At 45.1% G+C, this 11,393-nt stretch overlaps 1 protein-coding gene across 1 annotated transcript; it reads left to right on the top strand.

The window, feature by feature from the left end:
* Window positions 1-4,730: 4,730 nt before the first annotated feature.
* LOC122335489 (prokineticin receptor 2-like) lies at window positions 4,731-11,094 on the top strand. Its single transcript, XM_043233371.1, has 3 exons — window positions 4,731-4,893; window positions 6,115-6,678; window positions 9,707-11,094. Exons 2-3 carry the CDS (start codon window positions 6,209-6,211, stop codon window positions 10,422-10,424), a joined length of 1,188 nt encoding a protein of 395 aa, XP_043089306.1. The 5' UTR covers window positions 4,731-4,893; window positions 6,115-6,208; the 3' UTR covers window positions 10,425-11,094.
* The last annotated feature ends 299 nt before the right edge of the window (window positions 11,095-11,393 follow it).

Here is an 11,393-nt window from a genome sequence, read left to right as displayed (position 1 = left end):
TCTCAGTGAGGACATAAATCCATAAACATCTCCAGAACTGCTCTCAGAGTCACTTAACATTTTACCCATTCACCTGAAAACCAATGTCATATCATATAAACACACAGAAATTTAAAATAAAAATAAATCAAAATTTTAGTCAATACAATTTTATTTTTAAAGAAATAAATCATACAATATTTCTTTATCATTTTAATATCATCTTTATTTACCAAAACATAAAATGTGTTTAAATGTCATTAGTTAACAGCCAAATTAAATCCGGGTAAGAAATGTATGGACTGTTTTACACACACTGATCACAAACCATGCACAAATCACACATTTGGACACTGGTTCGTCAGTTAAGATCAACATCCCCTAAAAAGACAGCCATGTGACGTAACAAAACCTCGCTGAAATCACACGACTTTGACACAGCCTCCAAAACGTTGTTTCAAAACAAAAGATGTGTCACGTTGCGCTTTTCGCATGGCCAAGCTCACGAGACGTAAAGTAAACGTAAATGGGTTTAATCTCAAAATGGTAAAATAAAGGTACAAAAAGGCAGGCAGGTAGAACAGGCAGGCAGGCTAAACACAGGTGTAGACATCGGGTAAAGACATAGGGTATAGACCTTGACGCTCGGACAAACAGAACTCAAAACACAGGACTTAAATACACAGGGTAATTGATTTAGACACAGCTGATGACAATAACATAATTAACACAGAGGAAGGCAGGGCACAGGGAGCACATGGCATGAAACGAAAACATAAACACAGAGTCCAGAGATGTGACATTACCCCCCCCTCCCGGAAGGTGCGTCCTCGCACCTAAAGGGTAACAAATGAAAACAAACAAAACCAAAATGACTAGGATTTGGGGATACCGGGTCTTGGGAGGAGGTTCTGGTGGAGGACGGATCCCCAGGAGGGGGCAGGCAGAAGGCAGAAGGGTCCAAGGAGGTGTAGATGGAGGGAGGAGCCAGGAAGGAGACAGGAGGAGTCCGGAGCAGGAGGAGATCCAGAGCCCAGCTATGGTGGTCCAAGGTGGAGCCGACGGAGGGAGGAGCCAGGAAGGAGACAGGAGGAGTCCGGAGCAGGAGGAGATCCAGAGCCCAGCTATGGTGGTCCAAGGTGGAGCCGACGGAGGGAGGAGCCATGGAGGAGGAGCAGCCATCGACTCCATGGGGCCGACCGACGGCGGCGGAGCAGATGGTGGAGGAGACTGAGGTGGGAGACGGAGAGCCGAAGAGCCAGGGTGACGCGAGGCGCTGGAGGTCCAAGGCGACGCCGCAGGCTTCGGCGACTGACACGGAGACGGGGGACGGGAAGGACGCGGCGGAGCCAGAGCGACTGAGGACTGAGGTGAAGCTGGAGGGAAGGAGGAGCCTGACAGAGCCGGTGGGATGGAGTGACGAGGCGAAGCCGGAGGAGAGGAATCCCGAGGCGACGGATGGTCGACGACAGACCAAGGCGGAGCCGGAGGGACGATGGAGCCTGGTGGAGCTGGTGGACTGACGGACCACGGTGTAGAGGAGGGAGCTAGGAGCCCAGGGGAGCCGACGGGTCTCACGAGCCGAGGAGGAGTCTGGGTCTCGGAGGCAGGACGGTGAGGCGAGGATCCTTCAACCTCGATGGCGATGGAGACCGCAGACCCGTGGCGAGCTCCAGATGGTTTGCTGAGGATGAGCGCAGGGGCTGCTGGGATCCATCGACGTGGTGTGGCATGGGTGGGAGGGTGGGAAAACTTGAGGCGGCACTGGAGGAAGCGCACGGGCGCGGGCACAGGAACGGGACGGAGCGCACGGGCGCGGGCACAGGAACGGGACGGAGCGCACGGGCGCGGGCACAGGAACGGGGCGGAGCGCACGCGTGGCGCGGGCACAGGAACGGGACGGACGCGCGCGCGGCGCGGGCACTGAACGGGACAGAGCGCACGTGGCGCGGGCACTGGAACGGGACAGAGCGCACGTGGCGCGGGCACTGAACGGGACAGAAGCGCCGCGTGGCGCGGGCACTGGAACGGGACAGAGCGCCGCGTGGCACGGGCACAGGAACGGGACGGAGCGCACGTGGCGCGGCACAGGAACGGGACGGAGCGCGCGTGGCGCGGGCACTGGAACGGGACAGAGCGCACGTGGCGCGGGCACTGAACGACAGAGCGCCGCGGGCGCGGGCACTGAACGACAGAGCGCCTGCGCGAACCAGCGGGCTAACGGGACGGGCTGGGCGGAACCAGCGGGCTAACGGGACGGCTGGGCAGAACCAGCGGCTAACGGGGCGGCTGGGCAGAACCAGCGGCTAACGGGACGGCTGGGCGGAACCAGCGGGCTAACGGGACGGCTGGGCGGAACCAGCGGCTAACGGGACGGCTGGGGCGGAACCAGCGGGCTAACGGGACGGCTGGGCGGAACCAGCGGGCTAACGGGACGGCTGGGCGGAACCAGCGGGCTAACGGGATAGCTAAACGGGAACAGGAACTCAGGATACAGGGGAGGTGCCCAGTCTAAGTCCAAGTCCAAGTCCACATCATCCAGCTCCCTTTGCAGATCCAGCAGCCCCAGGTGGATGATCAGCTCATCCTCAGCCGATGTGCAGTGGGCGGAGCTCCACCGCGCGCTCTCCTGCAGACGACTGACTCCATCGCGGTGAACTCCGCAGCTGGCTCGCGCACCTGGTCTGGACGTGATACGGCTCGGGTCCTGTTACGCTCCACGACTCTGTCGCTTCTCTCTGGCGATGGGTCCGTGGTCGCGCTTGACTCCGCCCCCGTGTCAGCGGTGGGCTCAGGCTGGGGCTCGACCATGCGGTGAAGGGATGGGCTAGGCTCTGGATCTGGAGTGGGGCTGGTGTCGTTGTCCTCAGGCGCAACCATCATGGTTGATTTGCAGGACACCAGCACCCACTCGACGTGTATGCGCGAGGCTCTCTCGAGGACCGCTCCCGGACAGCTGCGCTTGGCTGGAGGTGTTAAGTCCGCGGGAAATAGATTTCGAGCAGAGAGCAGTCCGGGTAGCGGAGTCGTTGGCCAGTTCGAGGAATAGTTCGTGTAGTCCTCGAGAGAGCAATCCCCCTGCTCCAGCAGGCGGATGAGGAAGTTTGGGTCTTTAAACTGGGCAAACATGGCAAAAAAACAAAAAATAAGGGGGAAAATACGCCGCTATTTACTTTTTGTAGGTCCGAGCGTTCTGTCACGGTTGCGCTTTCGCGGGACGAAGCTCACGAGACGTAAAGTAAACGTAAATGGGTTTAATCTCAAAATGGTAAAATAAAGGTACAAAAAGGCAGGCAGGTAGAACAGGCAGGCAGGCTAAACACAGGTGTAGACATCGGGTAAAGACATAGGGTATAGACCTTGACGCTCGGACAAACAGAACTCAAAACACAGGACTTAAATACACAGGGTAATTGACGAGACACAGCTGATGACAATAACATAATTAACACAGAGGGAAGGCAGGGCACAGGGAGCACATGGCATGAAACGAAAACATAAACACAGAGTCCAGAGATGTGACAAGATGTAACAGTTTTGAAGCTTAACTTTCTGTTTTTCATGTAAAAGCTCATTATAGTTTGGTCTCAAACCACAATGCTCATTGCAAACTGTTGTGTTTCAATGATATATAACACACGTCTATATGTTGTGCACAATTCTTTTAACAACTCACATTATCAAGTAGATTGCATTGACAAAAATGAATGATTTGATCCAACGTATACAGCACACACAGCTCCTACACAACAGGAGACTGCAATAAATGAGTTTTGCATTTCTTAAAAATATTGCATTCAAATCCGTTCTCCTTTTTCTCATGGTTTGTCAGTAAAATTCATTAAATGTAATTAGTCTGTCATGTCATAGAATAGCATGTAGTTTAGTAATAGCGGGACGCGCTGTAAAGCACAACGTTCCCCATCTGTGCTACTGGAAATTAAATCTGATTAAAAATGTACTCTCAGCCAGAAATGTACTTTTGCTTTGGTTAAATAAACGTTAAAGTGATAACTTGACGTGGCAATAGGTTTTGTTATGCTAGCATGCGTGGGATTGTTATGAGCGTAACCTCACAATATAAAATGTAAACGTATTTAGAAATTCATTTAATTGGACACTTTTGAAATAAATAGAAAATATGGTTCATCCTGCTATCTCTCTATCTGGCTTGGCCTGTAGGCTTGTATAAAGTTTAAACGTCTCAGTGACAATGCCGTCTTTGACACCAGGGAGTTGATATGGCTCCAGGAACAGCAGAAGCCTGCTCTTTGATAGTGTAAACCAGATAATGAAAGAACGACGTGTTGGTGATATTCACAGATCAATTCTTCATTACCAGAAAGAACATCTTCAGCCCCTCTGGCCATTAACCGTCCTCGGTCTCAGTGGGTGATGGACCGACCGCTGCCTCACGCCGGAAGCGTGACAATACCTACTTCACTTTAATGTCAGGAGAACCGGCTGAAGTGGCTCTGACTGTTCACTGTTTAGTTTCACGAGAACAGATCGGTTTGTAACAGCCAAACATTTACGTTTTATTAGAAAAAGTGTTGATAGGTTCCCAGCAGAGCACTGATAAGAAAAATCGTCAAAAACTTTCTCCTCAGTTTTTCAAAGTCAGAACTGAGGCTGGAAGAGCGAACGAACGAACGCCAAACTCGCAAGGGACGCCATTTTTGCACGGCGTTTAAAAACACATTTATTAGTGATACGTGAGATAAACGGGAGTACTGCGCGTTTCTGCTCGACGGACAGCGTCGCCTCAGCGATCAGGCTTTCACTTTCGCCACAAGAGGGAGAGAGAAGACGCGGTGTGTGTGAAGGACCGGCGAGATGTGAGTTACACCGACGAGACTCGCGGAGCACCTCACGCCACGACGATGACACGCCGATCTCAACTCCCGCTAGTCGGTAAGTTTATGAACTCAGAAAAAAATGTTTCAAATGTATTGATGTCTGTTAGTGCTATTCCACTAAATGAACAGTTTGCAGCTGATCTAATGGAATTAAGTGAAAGGCCAGCAGACAGAATGACTGATTTCTTTATGGTTTGAAGGATTTGTACAGTTACAGTATATTGTAAGAGCTGTAGCGTTATACATGTGGTGCATGATGGCGAAATAATTACTGAATGACATGTAGGTTCATATATCGTGTGCTGTAATGCATCATCAAATTGTAACTGTGACTGCTGTGTGATTATGACTGTGAATGTACTATGAGGCAGTGTGAATATCTAAATTTTTTTACACATGTTGTGATGGTGCCAGGACCCCCAGATGTTTAATAATATAAAATGACATTTATTGGTGTTTTGTAACAAGCGATACTCTTTTGTTGTATATTGTATGACCTTAAACTGGTTGAAAAGAGATGGCATTTTAAAGTCCAAATGCTTTTGCTTTGCAAAGATGCATTCATTTAATACAGCTTTGTCGCCTTGTTTTATTTTATATGCTTGTTTAACTTTTTTTAAACAAACACTCTACGATTATTCACCTTCATGTCATTCCAAAACACTGCGCGACTTTTCTTCAAACACAAAAGATGAAACTGTGAAAACGCATGCATGCATTTATAGTGAAAGGGGAACTATACTTTGAAGACACTAAAAGCACTTCACTCGTACAAATAAAGACCCGCAAATGTTCTTCAGTGAACCATTTTTGGTTCCACAAAGAACCATTCAGTCAACGGCTCTTTAAAGATTTCTTTCTTACCGTTTTATAATCTGAAGAACCTGAAGAATCAATGATGTTAAAGCTTCTTTATGGAACCATTTAGACAAAAAAAAGTGTTTCTCTGTGGCATCATGAAGCACCTTTAGTGCATAGAAGATTTATAAAAGCTATATTGTGAGTCATCTGAAACCATGTGAAAAACAGAAATCATAGTTATTAACTGATAATTTACTTAAGAGCAACAGTGAGTCGGTGAGCCGATGAGCTCATTCAGATGCTTTTGTGAAGAGGTTTACTCTTAAAAAAAGACCAATTTTCAGCCACAGAGGTTTCATTTTTGGGTCAACTGTTTTTTACTGTTTGATGTTTAGATAGTTCATAATGTCAGTGTTTATGTTGTGTGTTTCATGTGTGGCTTGACCCCTACTGGAAACTGAAACCATTTCAAAAGACAAGAACATTCCTGGATCATGATCGCTGACTGCTAGAAAAAGACCCCCCATCTTCCAAAAGAAACCCTTCGTAGCTCCTCTCGTTCCTCTGCCATGGAGGAGGCAAACATCACTCACTTGGCGGCCGTGTTCGTGAACCCTCATGGTCAGGTGCCCGTTCTGGACGTTCATGACACGTACACGGACTTCTACGACATGGACTACGGTGTTCCAGCAGAGGAGATGCCGGACACCACGCAGGGCCTGGCCTACTTCGTGGCCACCATCGTCATCGGAGCCGTGCTCGTCTGCATCATGCTGGTCTGCGGCTTCGGAAACTTCCTCTTCATAGCCACTCTGGCCCGGTACAAGAAACTCAGGAACCTCACCAACCTGCTGATCGCTAACCTGGCCATCTCTGACTTCATAGTGGCCGTGGTCTGCTGCCCTTTTCTGGTGGATTATTACGTGGTCAAACAGCTCTCCTGGGACCACGGGAAAGTGCTGTGCGCCTCCGTCAACTACCTCAGGACTGTGTCTCTCTATGTGTCCACCAATGCCTTGCTGGCCATCGCTGTTGACAGGTTGGTGTGATTTAGACGTCGTGTCTCAGATAGTGGGAAGGGAAAGGAAAGCCTGGGGCTGGGTTCAGCTGCCGGTTATTTAGCAGGCAAAATATCATTGGCGATCACAAAATATAATGCCCTTACCCACACTTTTTTTCACATTTTCAAGTGTGGCTTAAAAAATAGATTTTTTTAAATAATTATTAGTATACAGGTTTGAAACATCATATAAAATATTTACTTAAATGTACTTCATCTAAAAACTATAAACGGTTTCTATGAAGTCTGTATTCGTAATGCATTACAAACTGTTACAAATCTTCTTTATAATGTGGTCATAATATTTATGAGTGGTTACTCTTCTTTAAAACGGCCATAAAACATCACTAATGGGTTATGACACATTTGCTATCAGCATTTCAAATACTAATATCCACAAAACCATATTTCATTGTTTTGGATGTAAAATTGTTACCAATGAGTTCACAGTGAAATCCACACGAAACACTCCTAACCAAAGAAACTGTATGCGTCTTAATGTCATGATAGGAGATAACACTTTTAAAAAGATGCTCATGCTCTTAAATGTGATGAGCACAAATAAGCAATTAGATCTATCACAGTGTACTAGTGTTTTTATGAGGAAGCATGCATGTATCATAATGTCTTAAGAACGCTTTTAAATACAGGCTTCATAGAAAGTGTGGCCAAACAGCTGTGTGTTTAAAAGCTTCAGAAACATCCGTTCAGAGTTTTGAGTCTTAACAATGTTTTATTCAACTAAATCTCCAGACCCGTGTCAGAATGTGGAGACGGTGCTAATGGTGACATATGGAGGACTGCTTTGAATATTTCTGTAATAATGTGAGCGAGTTCCTCAGGCACCCAAGAAACTGTTTAAAATGCCGTCTCGGTGTGGGCTTCTTTATCTTCTCCCTATGAAGGTATAAAATATGCCCAGAGGGAACAACAATTATGAGCTATTTACATAAGCCTGCTGAAACAGCCTGAAGTGGAATAAAATGTGTGGAAATATTGGCGGTATTAATGATCAATTTTGTCCTGTAGCCCAGCGTGACCGTTTTGCTAAAATAGGAGAATAAAGAGCACACTACAGGTCATGTAGTATTTCTACAGCTGTTTTTATCTTTTAAAGCTTTTGAAGTTTCTCCTGGCATTTCATATGAATGAGTCATTTTGGACAGTTCTGATAGTGGTTATGTGAGGACCACTTATAATTATATCTGCCTCCCTGTTTGACTCGACTCTAATTTACAGTCCGTAATCAAGCGACTTTCACTTATGGATGACTTACATTTGAAGCTTCTAATCTACTGATTGAAACACTCAAGTAAGACAAATGGAACAGACTGAACCAGATTTGCTCTTCCTGAGGGAAACATCAGTGGCAATGCAGCAGAAGAAGTCAGAACTCAAAAACAGTCAGTGCAAAGTTAATGACCAGTCTGTTGTCTGTTATTTATTTAGCGAATAAGCAAACTCACATTATTGCAAAAATGTATTATTATATAGCTAAATTAAAGTTTAACTTAGGTTACTGATAATTGAGGTGTGCAAAAAAAGTAAAATATAGTATCGTTTTTTAAAAAATGAACTCAAATCTGTATAAATGTGGCTATTTTTGCCTATTAATTTACAAACAGCTGACAGCCGTGACCTAAATCTGATGTTCATTGACAGCAATAAATGCTCAAATTCTCTATTAGTAACGTACTGTACATTATTGTACAGTATTACTGTACTGTACTCCATCAGTCAGACAAACATTCAATATCCTGGAATATCCCTTTTGTAGGATATCTTCACCAGATCATTGATCAGACCGCAGATGTTCTTGAGTCAACAGCAGTAATGTAAATGTGATTTCTTCAGCTAGATAAACAAAGGGACCTAAGGGACCTGAATATGATGCTAATATACCATAACCAGTACTAAAATCGGCCATCGGTGACTTACTTTTGTGCCACTTTCAAGCTTCAGCATTACTCACCAGATCACTGAATCAGTGAGTCATTGACACAAGAACAGCTGCAGTCTTGTTTGCAACTGAATCATTAAGTGTGATTTGAGGACCAATCCGACAGGTTTTTCTTTTAAAATAATCAGCTCATGAGTCACTCAATGACATCACTTTTAGAGGGGGTGGTGATTTTTTTAAAACAAAATAAGTTCAGAATAGCCAAGTTCTGTTCTGAAACTCTAGATGGTGCAAGCCGGTGGGTCATTAATGAATGATTTTGTTTCTTTGAAACCCTCCACCTCCCCAGCTCCACCTGTATAGATCTGCTTAGGGTTATTATGCTGTGTTTGATATTTGTGCCGCAGCAGTATGTCTTAATTACTCACAGCATCACATCGCTGTATACATTGGCAGTAGCAAGTTCCTGTACTTTGCAGCAGCAGCAATAATCTACAACTAGAGTAATAACCAATGAAGCAACCAGATCTATATTAACATTACATTAACATTGTCATATCCATTACCATGCTAAAACCTTGTCATGATAAAAATGTTGTTTAAAAGTAAAATAAAATAAAAAATGCAAAATGCAATACTCTGATAAATTACATATTCTTGAAAAAAGTACTACAAAAAAATAAAAATGCTCCGTTACTGTCCACCACCGCTACTAGGCATATAACACTGAGACCTATAATTATCAAAACTCGCATATCATGACAGTCACTATGATTGAATGCGGATGTTGCTGACTTTACGTTTAGAAGATGTTTATACTCACTTTTTAGTTGAGCACCCATTTGAGATTGAAGTTTTAGCAAATGTGTAGTAACCATGGTTTTTTGGCATATGGATTACCATTTTTATGATCAAAGTTTTACTACAAATACCATGGTTAGACTATAGTTAGTGTAACAAAGCTATGGTGAATTTGTGGTTAACGTGGTTTCCCTATACTAACCATCTTTCTTTGGTTTAATTAGTAGAAAAATGTCTTTTATGGAATTTGTCTTGTAGAGAATGGAAATTGAGCACAACCCCACTAATGGCCATCGTTGTGTTTAGGTACATGGCCATCGTCCATCCCTTGAGGCCCAGAATGAAGCACCAGACCGCGTACTGCCTCATAACGGGGGTTTGGATCGTCCCGGTGCTCATTTCCATTCCCTCCGCGTACTTCGCCTCGGCGACCAAAGTCCCTCACGGAGCCAACCGCAGCAAGACCTTCTGCGCCCAGATCTGGACGGTTGACCAGCAGCTGTACTACCGCTCGTACTACCTGTTCATCTTCGCCGTGGAGTTCGTGGGGCCGGTGCTCACCATGGCTCTGTGCTACCTGCGCATCTCCAGAGAGCTGTGGTTCAAGAGCGTGCCGGGTTTCCAAACGGAGCAGATCCGCAAACGCCTGCGCTGCCGCAGGAAGACGGTCATGGTGCTGATCGGCATCCTCACGGCGTACATCCTCTGCTGGGCTCCATACTACGGCTACACCATCCTGCGCGATTTCCACCCAACGCTCATCTCCCGCGAGAGGAACTCTCTGGTGGCGTTCTACATCATCGAGTGCATCGCCATGAGCAACAGCATGATCAACACGTTCTGCTTCGTCAGCGTGAAGAACAACACCGTCAAATACTTCAAGAGGATCGTTCTCCTCCGCTGGAAATCCACCTACACCTCCAGGAAGAGCGCAGACGAGACAGACATCAATCCCCACCTCACCGAATGTAGAAAGGGAGCCGAGCTGAGTGGTTTTCATGTCACCCATATAACAGATGATTAGAGAGTACTGATCATGCTGCTTCCGGGCATTGTTCTGTAGATGAATATCGCCTGACTGATGATACGTTTTAGTGTTTCTTTTCCTTGTCAAATGTGCCATACTCGTCATACAGTATGTAAATGTGTTTATGAAAGATCACAAATGATCGTTTCAGTTGTTTTGCTCAGATTTTCATGTTGAGTGAATTAACTACTCATTCCTTGAAGCGTTAAGAATGACAAAGCAAAGGGTAGATGTCTACTGACTACTTTCTTTTTAAACTATTTAAATACAATTATTTAAGCATGTGTCAGGAGAATCACCAGCATTCGTGATGCTTTGTGAGAGCAGCTCCGTATGATGACCTTTTTAATTGCAAGCCTGTGTTGTCCAAGCCTTGTTGTTTCTGATTGGTGGAGGGTTTATTCGGGGATATGGGTATTGCAGTTATTTACATTAAAATGTAAACTTTTAAACATTTCTCTATTAAGAAAATGGGTGGAATTTTTACCTCAAAACAGTTTCGCTCGACTGATGCATTCTATTTGTAGAAATACATAGCTTAATGTTACATAATATAGATTATTTAAAAGCTAGTGTGATTAGTGAGGTCCTTTCTCAATCAGTGTTTTGTATGTGAAAGTTTGCTGTTTTTGTGTTGGTTAATATAGTATCTGCATGCATTCTGTAAATAAAGTAAGACCTGAGAACCGAGCCATGTGTCATGAGTCCTCGAATTTTGGAGAAATAATTCAAGAAGCACTATCGACCAGTTTAGAGGTAATGTTGTGACGTTTAATCTCATGTAAATCTGTGAGTTTTATTTCTGTTTGCTCTTTACAGCAGGGTATGTTCATCTAAGGTCCAAGGGCAGTTCATACGTAATTTAGAGATTCTGTGGATTCTCAGTCTCATAACTTGAATTTTTGAATGAATATGAACTGTGGTCATGTAATAATAGCTCTCGAGGTCTGAATCTAGAAAACTGCA

Source organism: Puntigrus tetrazona, unplaced genomic scaffold, assembly GCF_018831695.1.
Source record: "Puntigrus tetrazona isolate hp1 unplaced genomic scaffold, ASM1883169v1 S000000793, whole genome shotgun sequence".
Classification (NCBI taxonomy): domain Eukaryota; kingdom Metazoa; phylum Chordata; class Actinopteri; order Cypriniformes; family Cyprinidae; genus Puntigrus; species Puntigrus tetrazona.
The sequence above is the reverse complement of the archived record's forward strand: the minus strand, read 5'-3'. Positions and strand labels throughout refer to the sequence as shown.

Bases quoted from the DNA above. Each gene is read 5' to 3' on its own strand.
- LOC122335489 (XM_043233371.1), top strand. From the start codon at position 6,209: ATGGAGGAGGCAAACATCACTCACTTGGCGGCCGTGTTCGTGAACCCT. The intron at 6,679-9,706 runs GTTGGTGTGATT...CGTTGTGTTTAG, and splicing joins CTGGCCATCGCTGTTGACAG to GTACATGGCCATCGTCCATC.